Source organism: Notolepis coatsorum (genome assembly GCF_963971535.1).
Source record: "Notolepis coatsorum genome assembly, chromosome: 3".
In the NCBI taxonomy this organism is placed as follows: Eukaryota; Metazoa; Chordata; class Actinopteri; order Aulopiformes; family Paralepididae; genus Notolepis; species Notolepis coatsorum.
Window position 1 is genome coordinate 130,737,594 of NC_140167.1, and position 19,887 is coordinate 130,757,480.

Genomic DNA, 19,887 nt, shown 5'->3' on the forward strand with positions numbered 1-19,887 from the left:
TCCTCTGAGAATAGTTTGTTTATTTAGTTATGGAAATATACAATACAGAGGCGGCTGGGTGGCGTAGCGGAGATTGCGCTCGTCACCAATGCAAGAGACTCCGGTATCGAATCCCAGTCTCAGCATTGCCTTCGGCTTGGGCCGGCCGTCGTACTGGCTCATTTGCCAGAGTCAGCGGGTGGAAGTCGATGGGTGGGGATTGGACGTTGTGGACAGCGACCCCTACAGGTCGGTTGGGAGACGCCTGCAAAGCAGAGACAGGAAGTGGCGAGGGTAGTGTGAGCCGCCCATGCGTTACACCTCGCCAATGAGAGTCCGCGCTGGCAGGCGAAACGATGTGACAGGCTGCCTCCTCGTGTGCCGGAGGGAACACGTGATGCAAGGCTTCTATCCTCTCTACAACCGACCAGTGGGGGGCATAGTCGAGCAATGTTCAAGACAGAGGAGGGGAGAATTGGATACACGAAATTGGGATGGGAGAAAAATAAGGAGAAAAAGTAAAAAAAGAAAAAAGAAAAAAAAGAAAATATACAATACATTTCCTATATTTCCGTACATGGTGCACAACGTCAGAACCAGTACTGTTACATTGCAACTCTCAGCTCCAGAGAGAGATCATGAGGTAACCTCTCAGGCGGCTCCCTCCCTCCTACAGCCACTGTGCCACTTGTCTCCAGTTACCAGAGGAATCCCAACTGGAGAAGCTGCTAAGCGCTAGCCGTCAAAGGCGCCTCTTCAACAATTTAGACTTGTCTGGTGAGGGGGTCATTATTTATCACAAATATGCTGATGTGACATTCAAGGTGCAACATGTTACATACTGTAGCAACTTACTCTTTTGTGTATTCATTCATTATTAGGGCTGGGACTTTATGGCGTTAATTTAGATTAATTAACTACAGAATATAATGTTATGTTAAAAAAAATTACATGCATTTTATTGCACGACGCGGCACTTTGCTCTCGTCTGTCGGCCCCCGGCTGCGTTTTCACCGATCAACCAATACAATGTTGGAAAGTTGAATTTGCCACCTTTCGATCGTCACCCCACTCAACCTATTGCGTGCTTCGGGTCTCGAGGTAGAATAGGAAACATCCGGCAAGCATCATTTGACAAGCCGTTCGGACAAGGAAGTCCTTTGTTTTGACTCGAGAGGCAAAATGAAAGCAGTGGACGGCCATTTTGGATAATCACGCTGAATTATTGTGGTACACACATTCCAAAAACCTTTGTGAAATACTCATTTTCCGTGGGATTTTTATAAACTTTGGACCTCTATAAGACTTCAGGCTATGGAACCGTTCTGTTTTCCAGCTCCTACTATACCTCTCAGCTGGAACTTAAAAACAGGCATCTGGCAACCACTAAACAGAAATGTGAGTACACACAACTTTTACTTCAGTGTGTTCAAACCTCTGTTACTCTATTTCATTAGCACTCAAAGTGATTTTTCTATATTGTGTAAGAAACTTCTGAATGTTACCTTTCAAAAGAGAAAAGGTAATTTGCGTTATATATATTATTCCTAACATTGCTTATTTGCTGCACTTTGTTAAAAATGGCATTGTTCTGACTGTTCTGAGCTGACTGCTTAAATGTATGTATAATGTATTATTCATTGATTCACTCGTATACCAAAATTGAAAATGTTTGCTTTTCACATCAAATATTGATATGCGTTTAAAATGTGATTAATTTCGATTAATTAACTATAACGTCTTGAATTAATTAGATAAAAAAAAATGCCACCACTATTCATTCATATAATTTTATTATGTCAATAGTAGCTTATATAAAGCGGCCACAGATGTCTTCATACAGTACATTATTAACTCATTCAGCGCCATTCACGAGAAAAGTCGGGTTAACTCGCCATGCGTTGAGCGCCAATCACGAGAAAAGTCGGGTTTTAATCGTTATTTCTTTTATTCACTATATCCATACATTTTTCATCCATCCAGCCTGATGTTATCATTGGGAATGGGTCTGAGCTCGCAAAAGGCCAATACCGCCGCCTAACGCCTTCCGGCCGGTATTGCACATCATTGGAAACCTTCCCCCTTGGGCTGTATGCTGATCTAAGAAGTCCGGTCTAGGTTTTCATTCTCTGGCATGCAGTATCGTTATAACACATGGACTGGGGAAACTGGGAGCAACGTGGATTAAACGTTTTGGACATATAACGTTGGATCAATAAACGCGATCAATATTTGGAATGGCGATCAGGAATTGGATTAATCTTTTTGCAGTACATCAGATGTGAGGTAAGGAGTCTATGTTACCAATCTTGGGTTACTACGATGTTTCTTTCGTAACGATCACGCATGTGTGTGTGTGTGTGTGTGTATGTGTGTGCGTGCGGTTGGCTGCGACCAAGGCACAGAGAAGCGACTTTTCGGCCCCCGCTTTTGTTCATGCACGAGGACACATTATAATACCGATAATCTAGCGTTATTTTCAGAACGATTCATAAATCAAGCGACAAATGGCACGATTTCTAAGGAAATGCATTGAAGCGCGGTTTGCTCGAGTTTCTTGAGATTAGACAGATTCGCTCTGGAACTATGCTCGTATTCACCACGGTATAAAACGGAAATGTATGTATGAAAGAATTATCTGTTTTTTGCATGTTGACTGGTAGAAACTCACTGACAATCAACGTGTTTATTAGATCCATAGCTATAGTATTTCATATAGTTTTAGCACTCGCAAACACGGCATTCTCCCCATTGCATTACAGCGATGGCGTTCTAACCAGAAGGTAAACAGCGCCCCCTTGGCGTCCATTGAGTTAAAGGGGATATATGAGACGAGTAGCAGATAATTTGCAGAAGCCACGAAAACAACACAATTCCAGCAAAAGTACTGTATACTACCACCAGATATACAGTATTACTGACCATATCCCTCTTAAAAAAGTACTACAATGGTGTAAAACGAATGGTACAGCAACTCACCTTGAACCTGGAGGTTCGCCTCAGATGACAACCCCTCTGCGTGTGCCGTCACCTTGGAGCTATCCGACACCTGGCACTTGTAGATGCACAGCATGTGGCATAGTCCATTGCTTGAAATGACAAACCGCTCGTTCCGAGGCATTTGCTTGCCGTTCAAGTGCCACACCAGCTCGGCGTCCTCAGGCGAAACAACACACTTAAATACAGCATCTTCCCCTTCACGAACTGTGATGTTATGAAGCTCTGCGATGAACTCGACAACACGAGGTGCTGGGGGCAAAAGGTTCAGATAATTTAGACTTATAACACTGTACATTTTCATTTTGCACTAATTACAGGGCTTTACAGTGATCAAGTTCGCCGACGACACAACGGTGATAGGACTGATCACCAACAGTGACGAGTCAGCCTACAGGAGTGAGGTTGAGAACCTGGCAAAGTGGTGCCAGGGAAGCAACCTCACTCTCAACGTTGACAAGACCAAGGAACTGATCATCGACTACAAGCAGGGAGGAGCGGAGCATGACCCTATCCACATCAATGGGGTCGCAGTGGAGAGGGCAAACAGCTTCATGTTTCTTGGAGTTCATATCACAGAGAAGCTGGACTGGGGAGTGCACACCGGCCACGTGGTAAAAAAAAGGCCCAGCAACGCCTCTACCACCTCAGGAGACTGAAAGAATTTGGCATGGGGCCACACATCCTGAGGGCTTCTACAGAGGCACCACGGAGAGCATACTGACAGGATGCACCACCGCATGGTTTGCAAATGCCAACCAGAACGACCGCCAAGCACTGGAGAGACCTCCAAACACTGCAAACAGTTGAAAAGATCTGCGGATGCAAGCTACCCACCATAGACAGCGTATTCACAGAGCGGTGCGTCAGCAAGGCACACAGGATCCTGAAAGACCCCAGCCACACAAACCACAAACTGTTTGAGCTCATGCCGCCTGGCAGACGGTACCGCAGTCTCAGGTCCACATCCAAAAGAACACTGAACAGCTACTTCCACCGGGTAAACATACTACTGACGGATACACACAAAAGCACCTTAAGTGACTTACACACCACACAAGCACACTTATTACACGCATACACTGCTGCTATTTACACTGTAGAATATATATATATATATATATATATATATATATATATATATATATATATATATATATATATATATATATATATATATATATATATATATATATATATATATATTTTTTTTTTAATCCGCTCTTTATTTTTTACCTTGTATTGTATAGTTTGTATAGATCGTTGTGTATTTTTGTTTATAAATTTACTATGGTTGAGGAGCCGGGGAAAATGTATGTATATACATTTTAAAAAGCTGTGACAATAACAGAATCTGAATAATTTTGTCACAATTTTTGGTTTGTTACATAATGTTTATTGTAGAGCGATTATTCCTTACTTACTTTCTACAGTGACAATGGCAGAGGTCCTGTCATTTGTTGATTCACAAGCATATTCTCCAGCATCCTCATCTGCTAGCTGGTGGATGGTGAAGCTTCGTTCTCGACCGTGTGCCCTTATCGTATGTTGACGGCTGGGAGAGACCTCCTGGCCATCTTTGAGCCACTGGACATCTCCTTTGGGCTTGTTGAGCTCACATCTTAATGTGAGGCTGCTGCCCTTCAGAGCCACAATATCCTCCAGAGGTCTTGTGAATTTCACTTTCATCTCTGATAAGTAAAATAAATATCATATAGGCTACATGTACACATGGACTAGATTGTTATGCCAGTAAAATATTCACAATTAAACACGTTCAGTAGATATCCTTTTGAAAAGCTTTAAGGTGTTTTACCTTTGACGAGAACTGTGAAATACATCTCATCTGTGTTCACATCACAGACATAATCTCCAGCATCCGACAGCCGCAGAGGATTAATGGTGAGGTTATGGATAGTACCCTCACTGGAGATATGAATGTTGTCTTCATTCAAAAGGCGACCTTCTTTCAACCAGCGAACATTAGCTCTCTCTTGGCTCACCATGGCACACAGTGTAACACTCTCATTTTCATACGCAGTGAAGCTATTATTTGCTTCTTTATTCACAAACTTTGCCGGTGGCTCTAAGAAATAAAAGATAAAATATATATATATCGGTCATGGGACATTCCATGAGCTGATGTGAAGATAAGGGGACACTTCACCAAAAAACAATGCTGATCTATTTTGCACATAATCTCACACATCCAAAAAAACGTTTTGCACACGTTAATTTAGTTTGACAGTTATTGAGAGTAGATTATTTTGAATATGGCCACCAGTGATGTCATCAGGGATATTGAATCATTGTGTTGTGTTAATTACATCTCAATGAAATGATAAGGTACTGTAGCAGTCCCTATAAGACGAAGTACTGTATTGTTATTTTTGTACATCATTTCATGGAGCTGTAATTAACACAACACTGAAAACAAAAAATTTCGAAACCACTGACCTTCCACTTCAACAATTGTAATCATTTTGTCGTCGATGGCATCGCACGTGTATTCTCCAGAGTCTGACGGTTGAAGTTGAGATAGGACAAGTTTCCTTACGACGTCATAGCTGTCAATTTTGACACGCGTGTCCGATTCCAATAACTTTTCATTCCAGAACCACTGCACAGTGGCATTTGGCCGAGACACCTCACACTCCAAGATAAGGTCTTCTCCTGCCACCAAGATATGATGCTCAGGGTTGTCGGAGTTTCCGATGATCCTCACGGGAGGCTCTGAAGAGGAGAACAAGATTATTATTATGAAGAGTGAAGTAAGAAATAACATGTCAAGCCTTCTCCTACATCATGAAACCATAAATGCCTCGGTTAGTTGAGTAATTACCCTTGACAGTGATATAGAACACCATCTTATCATCCACTGCATCACAGGTGTACTCTCCAGAATCTTCTATTCCAGCATTGAGGACGGCCAATGATCGGAAAGTGCCTTGCTCCTCACTACAGTAACGCTCGCTGTCATCAATTAACTGGTTGTCTTTGTACCAACTGACGGTACCGTTGGATCTCGACAGCTCACACACTAATACGATATCATCTGATAGCAAGAACTGCTTTTCCATGTTTGCATCGGATTTTCCAAGAATTCTGATAGGCAGTTCTGAAAATTTTAAATATAGAAAAATATATCCAGTGAGGACGGAACAGATTCAGTGTGAGAAAAAAACGTGGATATGAACATGACGTATGCTTTATTTACCTTTAATCTTGACCTGGAAGTCCATCACGTCATCCTTAGCATCACAGACATACTGCCCAGCGTCTTCTATTGTAAGCAAGTGGATAGTTAACTGACGCGTGACACCATCTTCATGGATGGTGACTTTTCTGGAATCTTCTACTTCTTCGCCATTCTTCTTCCAGCTGACCTCAGCGTTTGATCTGGACACCTCACAGTCAAGAACCAGAGTCTCCCCAACAACCTTTTCCACCCCACTCGCAATTTTTCTTGGACGTACAAAGCGGACAGGAGGCTCTGCAGATGAAAGAAATTCATATAAAAAATGGAACCATAGTAATGCATTGTGTCAACAATGTAGTCGGAAATTTTGGAGGGAAATCATGTATGCAAAGACAATTTATCTGTCAAGTAAGGTAGCAAGGTATCTTGAAAATGTGAAGAGTTAACATAGGTAGTTAGCCTGCTTTCATAATGTAATATTTGGGAAAAATGTGCTTTCAGAAAATTATACCTGCTATGTTTACAAAGAATGTCATGGAGTCGTCCGCTGTGTCACACACATATTCGGCTGAATCTTTGACAGTGGTTTCGGGTATAATGAGTCTCCTGTAGACACCATCCACCTCTAGAATGAGGTTATCATTCTCTTCTACTTCGAGCCCATCACGATACCAGCGCACCACCGCATTGGGCCGTGAGATCTCACAGCTCAGCACCATTCTCTCAGAAGTCTGCTGACACAGCTCCATCTGGGACTGGCTTGGAGATACAATCTGCACAGGAGGCTCTGAAAAAAGGACATCATAATACAGATGAATTCAGCATAATTAGTTTGATAGATGTTACCAGAAATTTGCGCCATGGTCTTGAGGATCCTCATATATCAGTCGAAGCCAAATGGTTGATTGTCACTGAGAGCAATCAATAGAATATAACAGCATAGAGTCAGCATTACTAGGAAAATCCAAATATCTCTTTGGATTTATTTACCTGTAATACTTAGATGAAAGAATATTGAGTCATCAGCCGTATCACAGACATATTCGCCGGAATCTTCAACCCCACTGGAAAGGATCTTCAGTCTTCGATAAGGGCCTTCAACCTTCAGCTTTATGTTTTCACTGTCTTGCAATTTTTGACCATCCTTGTACCAGCTGACAACACCATTTGGACGCAAAAGTTCACAACTGAGAACGATTTCCTCAGGAACGTGGCGGTCAAGATGTACATCCTCCTTGGGGTAGACGATCATCACTGGAGGTTCTGCAGAAAAATGAATAAACAAATAAAAGATCAAACCATTTTGACACTAGAAGTGCCAGGCTCTCGCTGCAGCTTGGGACCAGCTATGGTTTCCTTTAGCAAATATCTGTCACAACCGTAGTGAAAGACATGAACAAAATCTAGTATAAAAGCTAGAAACTAGTAGGTGGCTACGTGGCGTAGTGGGCAAGGCGCTCGCCACGAATGCGGAGACGCTGGGCTCGCCTGTTCGAGCCCAGCGCTCCACATTGCTTTCAGTTTAGCTGGTCGTTCATACTAATACACATTGGCCGTATTAGGGGGTGGGAAACTGATGGGTGGGGATCGGGCGTGGTGGACAGCGACTCCTACAGGTCGGTTGGTGCGCCTGCGCAGTAGAATCAGGAAGTGTCGGGGGCAGCGTGAGCCTCCCACGTGTTACTCCTCGCCACTGAGAGATCGAGCTGCGCAGGTGAAAAGATGCGACTGCTGTTACCTCAAGTACCGGAGGGGACTTGTGCTATGTATGACTTAGTCCACATTGCAGCCGGCTTGTGGGAGGCAAGAAACAGCGTTCGTGACAGGGGAGGGTTGAATTGGATGATACGAAATTGGGATGGGAGAAAATATAGAAAATGGGAGAAAAAAAAAAAAAGATAGAAACTAGTACATGTTACTAGGGCTGAAAATCCAATGCACTGTCCCGGTCCATCGAACGCACCTCCAATGCAATTGTCAGTTGATACGCTATTGTTTAGCTCATAAATGGCCATAAACAAATGTCAGAATTTATAAACGTAAGAGTTTACAAGGAACACGGCTGTTACCTCGTATGTTAACCTTGAACATCAGAGCGCAGTCCCCTGTGCGGCATGTGTACACCCCTGTGTCTGACAGTCGAGTCGACTGGATGTTCAGAATCCTTGTGGTGCCATCTGCTTGTATTGTAATGTTGTCACTTGGCTGTATTTCAATTCCATCCATATACCACTGGACGACGGCATCGGCCCTTGACATTTGACATGACAGGGCGAGCTGGTCTCGCTCCACGGCGCTTTTGAGAAGGTCCTCCTCTGGGACATCGGTGAACGTTACCGGTGGAGCTGCAGGGAAACAGCATAACACGAGGAATGAGTGATTTGGTTAAAGGTTCATGATTTTGCATACGATAGAATTGTTGCAAGGTCCAGTTTTCCCAGGTTAGACATGCTGATCTCAAGCCCGGGTGATTTTCTAGGTAGCTCAAGGCCTTTTTATCCGCTGTTGAAGCAAAATATAAAGGTTAATAAAAGCGGTGCATGAAAGAAGCGCCGTTAAATCTGAGTGTTAATTTTAAAAGGTCATCACATGCCCCTTTTCACTCCAATCATGGCCTTCATAGAAATGTGGAGATTAAAATGAATAGCATGGAAATATTTGATGAATGACATTGGTTAACAAAATATGACATATACGGACAAAAAATATCAATTATAATAAACAGTGTCATGGACGAGAATGCTTCCCTTTTTATGAATTAGAGGAATGGATTAGCGGCTCCTAACAGCAAAGTGAAATGAATATTTCTGGTTCAAGGATGAAAGAATCTTGCAATGGGGAAATTGCAACGTGATGCTACAAGCATTAGTTGCATTTCAAAAGTTGGCATCTATGGAAAAGCTTTGCATGTCACCTTTCACCTCCACATAGAAATCGCTGCAATCTGAATCATCAGTCGTTTTACAACTGTACACCTCAGAGCAGGAAGACGTGGCTGATTGGATAACGAGTGTCCTCTTACTGCCCTCCGATTGGGTGTTTATTCCAAATTCTGGCAGGAGCTTTATCCTGTCCTTATACCAGCAGGTTTGACTTGTAGGGTTTGAGAGCTCACAATGCAGTATAATGGGTTTGCCCTCGTCAATGGACTTGCGCCTTTCAGTCTCTGGAACAGCTGAGGACCAAACTAGCTCAAAGCGTGGTATGCTAATATCAACATGCTATGATTACATTCTGTCATTTAATTTCTGGTAAATTTCATCTTATGCATCTACAGACTAAAGGCTATTGGTAAAATGGGCATTTGTAAATACCATGGGTGATTTTTAAATGCACTTTTATTCCAAAGAGGGTTATATGGGGCTGCAAGGCTTAACCAGTCACCCATGGTTCCCTAGCGACAGGCTGGAGTGGCTGGAAATGCAGATATGAAAAAGAAGGAAAAACACCAGCAGCTCTTCTGGTAGCAAACATTTTAAAAGCTTTTACTTGACTAATTATTTGTACATTAAACATTAAAAGCCAACATGTTTTGTCCGACACTGGCCTTAATCAGGGCAACCTACAGTAGTAAACACATTCACAGGTGGTATACATGTGGTTGCAGCGCAATGGGTGGAGCCCAACAATGATAAGATTATCCAGTTAGGCACCAAAGTATCATCTCTGACTGATGATACGTATATGAGAGAAGTGACAATCTTACAGAACAATAAAATACAGACTATTAATTGTAGTATATAAATATAACAAAAACAACAAAGGGGATAAATAAATAATATGCTAGTAGGGAATGACTACATCATCCAAATAACGTATTACAATCGAGTCAAATCCAACTCCTCATTGATCCCTGAGAGGGTGGTAGCTTTAAGTCTAAAGATCCACTAATTCCGTTCGGTTCAGACCCAGGGACATGGTCAATACCTACCATGATGCTTTTAAAAATATCTAGCCATGAGATAATCAAGATAGCCAATTTTAATGGCGTATTTTTCTAATGTATATCGTGTAGCCTGCGTTTGGTGCGGCCTGTGTAAAATACTTGACAGGCTGGCCAGTTATAGACAACAAAGGTACTGTAGAGACAATGAATTAAATGTGCATTTTCCATTATTTTAATTCGATTTCAAAATGCACATTTAATTCATTGTCTACCTTGTCTACCCAGCCTGTCAAGTATTTCACAAGATAAACATGCAGAACACAAATACACCATTAGAATTGGCTATCTTGATTATCCCATGGCTATTATAAACAGCATCATGGTAGGTATTGACCATGTCCCTGTGTCAGACAGAAGAGGTGATCACCTGAAACGTCTGAACCAAAAGGAATGAGTGCATTTTTAGACTTAAAGATACCACCCTCTCAGGGATCAATGAGGAGTTGGATTTGACACATTTTTTGTAATACGTTGTTTGTATGATATAGTCATTCCCTAGCATATATTTCTTTATCCTCCTTTGTTGTTTTTGTTATATTTATATACTACAGTTAATAGTCAATAATAACTGTATTGTTCTGTAAGATTGTCACTTCTCTGTGTATCATCTTTCTGTCTTAGGCCCTGACAACACGTATATAGATATTTTTCAAAACTGATATTTTCACGCTCCGTTGAAAAAAATTATCCACACGGCAGGGTATTTATAATACCTCCGTTCAGGTGCAAATGCAGAAACGCATATAATTTGCTCCAACAAGCATGCCTGGCCAGTAGGTGGCAATAAGCGATATCTCAAATACAAAAACAGTCTGAGCATGCGTAGTGAGCTGATTTCCATTCTCCACTTGCACAATGTGGGGGCGTCATATCCAGTTACGTCTTTAGCCGGGTAGACTTCTTCTGGTCCCATCACAATACATGAGTTTAGCAACTTTTCTCCCGTCAATTAAACAACTTTATCGTCACTTTTTTCTTTTTCAATTACTTACAAAAATTATTTAGTAAGCAAACATTTGTAAAGTGTGTTTGTCAGCGGGGTCTTTTAAGGTTTTTGGGCTGTATTTCATGTACAAAGTTTACTGAGAGTTAGCCACATTAGCATTTAGCTCTGCCTAAATCCAATACAACCAACAGTTTACCAGATTAACAGAAAACGTTCACAACTTTCCAGAATATCAAACGTGGGTCTAACAGATGCCACGTCAATACTAATTGAGTTATATGTCTCATTTCATGCCCCATATCTAACAGATTAATGTATTGGATTTAGGCGGAGCTAAATGCTAATGTGGCTAACTCTAACAGTGGAGCCACATTCGCATTTAGCTCTGCCTAAATGAGACATATAACTCAATTAGTATCGACGTGGCATCTGTGGTAAACTGTTGGTATTGGATTTAGGCGGAGCTAAATGCTAATGTGGCTAACTCTCAGTAAACTTTTCAGTAAACAAACGTTTGCCTATTTTTTTAAAAAAGAAAAAAGTGACGATAAAGTTGTTTAATTGATGGGAGAAAAGTTGCTAAACATGTATTGTGATGGGGCCGGACGAAGTCTACCCGGCTAAAGACGTAACCCGATATGATGCCCCCACATTGTGCAAGTGGAGAATTGGCGGCAGAAACTGAAAAGTAAAATAATGTAGTGACAGAAAATCTGAATAAGAGACAATGGACCCAGTACTTTGTTGGCGGTGTGAAAATAGGCCAACAAACATTATGGGCGTTTTCACACCTGGCTCGTTTGGAGCTGTTGATCCGAAACCTGGAGCGTTTCCCCCCTATTTCGGTTCAGTTGGGCATATATGAACACAGCAATCACATTCTGTTGCGGAACAAAACAAGCGGGCCGAGACCACCTAGAGAGGGTGATCTCGGCGCACTTCCAAACGAACCCGACGCGACTCGTACGCTGTGAGAATGCAATCGACTTAACACAAACCGACACAATAATAATAATAATATGTCGTGGGTCAACGTGGAGCAGCGATGAGGTACACTGCGTTGATATTTGGGCAGACGATCACATTCGTCAGATGCTGGAGAACACAAGTACACTGAAGTGTACAGACAGTTTAGTGACCGAATGAGGGAAAGGGGCTTTGAAAGGTCTGTCGAACAGTGCTGCTGCTGCACGTTGTTACAGCGGAGATACAACAAGCAGAGTAGACCCTGCACCGTGCGGGACTCTCTCTCTCTCTCTCTCTCTCTCTCTCTCTCTCTCTCTCTCTCTCTCTCCGCGGTCATCAGTAAAGTCAGGGTTAGGGGGGGGGGGGGGGACACCCCAAAATCTGACCAATGAGTGACAGTTTGCTCGCGCGTGCATTTGTTTTGATCCGCTATTAACACTATGATCGCCGATGACGAGTTAAGACGTCATTCCTAGCCATGCTCATTCTGCCGAAGACGCCGTAACTCGTCTTTGATGTCAATATTTCAAAAATCTGTGATCGAAATCATATTTCCCCTCCGGAGCCCTGAGACACACTGCAAAGCTCCACTCAACTCTCTAGCGGTTCAAGAGCGCCATCTGGTGGCCGATCGGCAGATCGCCAAACGGAAATGACCCTTTGAACCGGTAGTGCTCATCCATATGTGGTCCGGGCACTCGCTATCGTTAGAGAGACTCCGTCTTGACACAGTGAACATCGATCGGTGCAAATAACTCGAAAAAACAACTAGGGATGCACGATATTGATTTTTTGACACCGATACCGATACCGATAACTTTATGCTCCTCAAGCCGATACCGATACCGATAACCGATATTTATTGTATTATAATATTTTTTTTAACTGTATATATATTAGAGCTGGGCCGTTAACGGCGTTAACGTGCTGCGTTAACGCTATACTAGTATCGCGCGATAATATAATTAACGCATTAATCTAATTTTTTTTTTTTTTTTTTTTTTTTACATTTTTTTTTTTTTTTACCTTTATTTACCCGTTGTAGGTTCGCTGAGCACAGATGTTCTTTTTCAGGAACGCCCTGCTTCACATTCACACAGTTCCATTCACACCTGGGAGCTGCCCAGTACAACCACAGTTGACACCATTGGCCACTGAGCAACTCCACTGGAGCAGTTGATTCAAGCCATGTCACATTTGAAATGATTCTGTCTGTTTTGCTCCTGAGAGTGTGCTAGATACTGTACTGGTAATATTATTTATTTGTGTTTACTTCTGAATAAAACAACGTATTAAACACAAGTACATCTTATTGAACATTATTTTGATATTTCATTACCAATTATTATAGCAAAACAGCTTTTTCAAACAGTCTGTAATGCATTTTGGAAACGGGAGATGGGCTCATGGTGTAATGGGCCACCTGGCCTGAGAAACATAAGGAGGGAAGAAAAAGTAAGGACTTACTTCTGGTCATTATTTGGGTAGAACACACATATTTTGAATGCCTTCTGCAGGTTTTTTCTTTTTTTTGAGCCATTTTAATCTAGATTAATATATATATTTTTTTTTTATCAAATCTTTTTTCTTTTTTGAGTATTTATAAGCTCCGACGTCATCGTTTTTTTTTGAGGAATTTAAACGTTGCAAACTAATCTTGTTGGCCGTTGTCTCTCCTGCCTCTGTGTCTCTCTGCCTGCGCGGGGAGCGGGCTGCCTGCTCTCTCCTCTCTTCCTCTCCCACACACACACACACACTCACTCACACACACACACACACACACACACACACACACACACACACACACACACACACACACACACACACACACACACACACACACACACACACACACACACACACACACACTCACTCACACGGGTGCTGCGCTGGAGTACAGACAGCTCTGCTCTCATAATGGCGGACAGAACGAAATGTTCAAAAGTCTGGGTCTATTTTACTAAAGTCGATGCTGACAACGCTCGTTGCCACAAGTGCAACAAGACATTTGCCAGTAATGTATAAGCGCTGGTACTTGTCAATGTGGCTGGCGGGGAGATAACGTTAGCTCCGAGTAGAGTAATGGCTGACAATCCGGAGGTAAATAAACGAACGAGAGCTTCTGATTGGTGGTAAGAAGAAGAGGTGGGTGCAAGCCGTGGGACGTAATTGGCAGATCGACTGTCTGTCTCCGAATGTAACGTGACTACGTCACAGCCAAGAAAGGGAGCGCTGGATTTGTGAAAAACTCCCTGTTCCTAAACCACACGCTATCAGTTTTACCACAGTACTGATAAACCCGATAATTATCGTGCATCCCCAAAAACAACATGATTTGGACGTATATACTATTATACTACCTGGAAATGGATCGGGCATTTCTCCATCCCATAATAGAAAAAATTCTGTTCCACGCTCATCTGCCAGCGGCGCGAGGAAGCCACGGTAAGATTCAGCGTTATATTCTAACGTGTTCCATATAAACTGCTATGATGAACATATGACCCACTCTGGATGAATCATCTAACGCTGCCCACGGAATTATAAACGATCCCCCGCCCATCCGGTCATCATCAGATGATATGTAGTAACTCCTAGAAGCACAGCCGTGTGAACACAAACAAACTAAAGTGCAACATTGTATCATTATAGTCCCTGTGTCTCCCTGAATCGGAACAAAGCAAACAAACTACAGGTGTGAAAACACCCTTATATCTTTGGAACCGTTTGTATTGTATCTGAATCGGGAGATTATGTTCTGTAAATTTCTTTGTATCTCTCCGTCGCATAAAGGCTGGCTGACAGTGCGCATAGAACAAGGCATAATATATTATTGAAATGAGTTTTCTCTAATGAACGAATCTACAGTATTTCTATATTTCATATCGTTTCTCTATCTACTCCAGTGCGCCATCAGACAGATTCAGCCGTCAGATGCGCTGCTTGCGGGACTCTCTCGTGAGGGCCGCTTGTTCCCTGGATAAAAATCCGGAAAAGCTGGCACGCCAGTACCTCTGTATACCCGCGACATAGGTACCATCCAAGCTTGTGTTTTTGGATGTGAGTCAGTCTGAGACAGGCTATTCATGTTCTATGTAAGCTATCTTGTGGCAAAATAATAATAATAATAATAATAATAATAATAATAATAATAATAATAATAATAATAATAATAATAATAATAATAATAATAATAACCTCATTAAAATACTCTTGTTGCTTCGTTAGTACAGTTGGTTGTTTTCAGCGTTTTATGGGCGTATCTGTTATTTAGTTAAGCCTATTGGAAATTTTTGTTGACATAAGTAGATTTTTCTGTTTTGTTTATTTATTAAGTTAATATAAAACCGTGTTTAGAAAAAAAATCAGTTTGTTAAATACATGCTTTTGATTTTCTTAAGTGGCGAGTGACATATCAAGCATACAGGTAAGCCTGCATCGTTAGTAGTGGAAGCAAATTAATCTGTCGACGCTGAATTAAACCCTCTACTTTTCTTTTTGGGGATTTGCATGGTTAGCTTACTGGGGGGTCGGAAACTCAAGATTAGCCACCTGCAGACGGCAGGGAGAGGCGCAGGATGAAATATGAAATAACACTTTTTAATATATAAAAAAAAAATAGCCGTTATTTATTTGCATATTATTATTATTTTTCAAAACTACAGGGAGCCACTGAAGAGCCACATGTGGCTCCAGAGCCGTGGGTTGACGACCCCTGCTCTTCTAGACGATGTTTAACATGGCTACACGGATCCACTGAAAAGAATATTATTTTATACCGAAAATGCCGTTTATAAGTGGATGAAAGGCCCAAACGTAGAGGAAAATGTGAGTTTTGCAAAATATCCACACTCTCGTGGACAGGCCAGGGCCTTAACACTTTGCATGCCACGCGCGAGATTTCTCGGGTTTACCCCCCACGGGTTGAATGCCCATCACGAGAATATTCTTTTTATTTTTATTTTTTTTTATTAGCGATCTGAAATCATATTGCATCAAGCGAGTCTACCGTTGGAGATCCAGTCACCCCAGGCGCTCAGATGTGAAAAAAGCGCCCCCTATCGTCTCCCAGATGGTAAATCACCCTTTTGGATTGGACTCAATGAAAATGAATGGGGAAAAACACCTGCACTCCACATTTTACTTCTCACTCATGTAACCGGGGTCTACCAGCTTCACTCTGGAGCCTCGGAGCCGCGGGGAATATGTGTTTTACTGTATACACGATGGATCAATCAAATGAGCGATTTTTTCGAATGGCGATCAGGAATTGGAATAATCCAGTTGGATACCATCTGATCTCAGGTAAGGAATCTATGTTATCAGTATTAGGATAATCAGACCCGTTTTCACGGATATATAAGCTTTTATGTGATTATGGTGATAGGCTGTTTGACTCTGCTCGCGGTCAGGAAATAGGAGAACCGATTTTCAACTGGCGGCACAAGCGTGCATGCGTACACTACACATATACTATCGATCATCTAGCGTTTATTTGAAAACGATTTATAAATAGGTAGAAAAATGACCGTTCTAGAATATTCCAGTAAAAGGCGTGAAAACGAGTGATTTTCAAAACGGAAATGAAGCGATAAAAAAACAATCTGCTACGACAATGTTGACTGGAAAATGAGTCTTTGATAAGCGACGGGCAGATTAGACATAGATTTTAAACATAGATTAGGTGATATTAACGTTAACATTGGAGTGAATGTGGGCATTCAAGGGGGTAAAAAGGAAAACACGGCTGGCTCTCAAAGTGTTAAGGCGCTGATACAGCCAATATTAACGAATACACCGAAACGGTGATTGACTATGTCTGTACTCAGGTAGAAGTAATAATCCCCACCACCAAAATTAATATCTACCCAAACCAAAAGCCCTGGGTAGACAAATCCGTCCGTGAGGCTCTGAAAGTGCGCACATCAGCATACAACACCGGGCTGGTGACAGGCAACATGGAAGAACACAAGATGGCAAGATACAACGTCAGGAGAGCAGTAATAGAGGCAAAACGGCGTTACAGGGATAAAGTTGAACTTCAGTTTGAACAGGCTGACTCTAGAGGCATGTGGCAGGGCCTCAGAACAATGACAGACTACAAAGGAACCCCCCTCAAACTGAACAGTGACATCTCCTTAGCAAATGATCTCAACTCCTTCTATGCGAGGTTTGAGGCTGTGAATAACAACACCAGCCTACAAACCACGGCAATGGGGGGGGGGGGGGTCTGCTGATGGAGACTCAGTGTTCAGGGTAACAGAGCATGAGGTGAGACGGATCTTTAAAAAAGTGGATATCAGGAAGGCAGCAGGACCGGACGGCATCCCCGGCCGCGTCCTAAAAGTCTGTGCCGACCAACTGGCCCCGGTATTCACTGACATCTTCAACCTGTCCTTGGAACAGGCCGTCATCCCCACCTGTCTGAAGAAGTCCACCATCATCCCTGTACCCAAAAAATCTACGCCCGCTTGCCTCAACGACTACCGCCCTGTAGCCCTCACCTCCATAGCCATGAAGTGCTTTGAGAAGCTAGTGAAGGGCTACATCTGTTCCTCCCTCCCCATCAACCTGGACCCTCTGCAATTTGCATATCGCCCCAACAGGTCCACGGAGGACGCCATAGCCCATGTGCTGCACACAGCAGCATCACATCTGGACAAGAGGAAGGGGAACTATGTGAGAATGCTGTTCATCGACTACAGCTCAGCATTCAATACCATAGTCCCCTCCAAACTCATAGCCAAGCTCAGGGACCTGGGCTTGAACTATGACCTGTGCCAGTGGGTCCTGGACTTCCTGACGGGCAGACCCCAGGTGGTAAGAGCCGGCAACTGCACCTCCTCATCCATCACGCTCAACATAGGGGCCCCCCAGGGCTGTGTTCTGAGCCCCCTCCTCTACTCCCTGTACACACATGACTGCGTAGCACAGCGGAACAACAACACCATCATCAAATTTGCTGATGACACAGTAGTGGTGGGCCTGATCTCTGCCAACGACGAAAGGGCCTACCTGGAAGAGGTAGAGAACCTGTCACAGTGGTGTCAGGAGAACTGCCTCTCCCTGAACGTCAGCAAAACAAAAGAGATGATTGTGGACTTCAGGAGGTCGGGGGTCAAGGACTACAGCCCCCTCAGCATCGACGGGGCACCAGTTGAGAGAGTGAACAGTTTCAAGTACCTCGGAGCCCACATATCCGAGGACTTGACATGGACCACACACATTGACAGTGTTGTGAAGAAGGCACGACAACGCCTCTACTTCCTCAGGCGCCTAAGGAAGTTCCAAGTCAGTCAGAAGATCCTTAGGAACTTCTACTCATGTACAATAGAGAGCATCCTGACCGGCAACATCACCTCCTGGTTTGGGAATAGCACTGCACAAGACCGTAGCAGACTACAAAGAGTGACACGTTCAGCCGAACGCACAATTAGAGGGGGGCTTCCCACCCTCCAGAACATTTACAACAAGCGGTGCAAGGGGAAGGCTAAGAGAATTATTAAGGACTCGAGCCACCCGAACAACTGCCTCTTTGAACTGCTGCCGTCAGGCAAGCGATACCGGAGTCTTATGGCGAGCACAGAAAGACTCAGAAGGAGCTTCTATCCCCAGGCCATCAGGCTGCTAAACGAACAATAATCGCTAAACGAACAATAATCACTATGCAACAACCATCAAATGCACACAGCACACACACCCACACGCACACACACACTCACTCAAACAAACAACACACTGCAGCACCCACTCTCCACACTTTAGATCACACAAACACACTTACACTTTATATTTATTGATAAAGGATTTGCACTACAACTCGTACACCTACTGTGAATTGTACCTAAACTGCACCTCGTCCATTTATGCCTTGCACTATATAGTATTGTATATTAGTACACTGCACAGTATTGTATATTGTATGGTAACTACGTCTACGAACATTGTACATATGTCTAAACTGAACACTGTGACCTCTTTTTTTTTCTTCTAATTTTTACTATGTTTTTATTTCATACTTATCTTGTCATGCACAGTCTCTGGAGCGCAACAGTAAGAAGCATTTTGTACAAAAGTATTCTGTACTTCTGTATGACAACTATTAAAGAAACTTGAAACTTGATATACTCAAAAAACGGACGCACGCTCTGTTTATAGTAAATGTGTGGTGTCTAAGTGTACGTGATCCACACAGGCCCACTAGGATCACACTCTGACACCGGAAGGTGTCAAATCTGCCGGAAATGTACACGAAGAAGGATCATACTGTCTAGACAGAGCACCAGACATAACACACTCAGGCAAAACAAATAATAATAACAATTAAATCTGGGAGCCACGCGGACACCCATTCGGATGTCCGCGCTGACAAGAGCAGTGATGTCCGCGCTGACAAGAGCAGTGACGGAATTTACGTCACGCATACCCATGCGCATGGCCGCATGCGTAAAATATAATTTGGCCTTTAAGTCAGAGATGCACTGATACTTGTTTCCTAACTGGATAATTTAATCATTGTTGGGCTCCACCCATTGCAACCCCATTTATACCACCTGTGAATGTGATTACTATGGTTGCCCTGATGAAGGCCAGTGTCGACCAAAACATGTTGGCTTTTAATGTTGTACAAATTAACTAGTCAAATATAATCATTTAAATAATTCTTTTTATAGATGTTTCCTTCCTTTGCTATCTGCAGCTCCCTAATACAGAATCCCTTCTGGGCGCTCAAGCGCTCTGTCCGCTGTTTTTCTATCTGAAAATGCAGCTTTAAATCCCATGAAAATTTTATTTTGTGAAAGTGCCATTCCAACTGATAAAAGTGTCACTCCCTGTGAATTGTTACTCCACATT

At 42.7% G+C, this 19,887-nt stretch overlaps 1 protein-coding gene across 1 annotated transcript in view; it reads right to left on the reverse strand.

The window, feature by feature from the left end:
- The window catches only part of LOC311226001 (obscurin-like protein 1), a gene marked incomplete at its 5' end in the record, with an annotated part of 184,166 nt that overhangs the window by 77,829 nt on the left and 86,450 nt on the right, over positions 1 to 19,887 (reverse strand). The window contains 7 exons of the mRNA XM_084311383.1: positions 2,959 to 3,228; positions 4,401 to 4,667; positions 5,434 to 5,709; positions 5,819 to 6,094; positions 6,687 to 6,962; positions 7,166 to 7,438; positions 8,245 to 8,520. Coding sequence (XP_084167509.1) covers positions 2,959 to 3,228; positions 4,401 to 4,667; positions 5,434 to 5,709; positions 5,819 to 6,094; positions 6,687 to 6,962; positions 7,166 to 7,438; positions 8,245 to 8,520 — 1,914 coding nt within the window. The remainder of the gene's footprint in view (positions 1 to 2,958; positions 3,229 to 4,400; positions 4,668 to 5,433; positions 5,710 to 5,818; positions 6,095 to 6,686; positions 6,963 to 7,165; positions 7,439 to 8,244; positions 8,521 to 19,887) is intronic.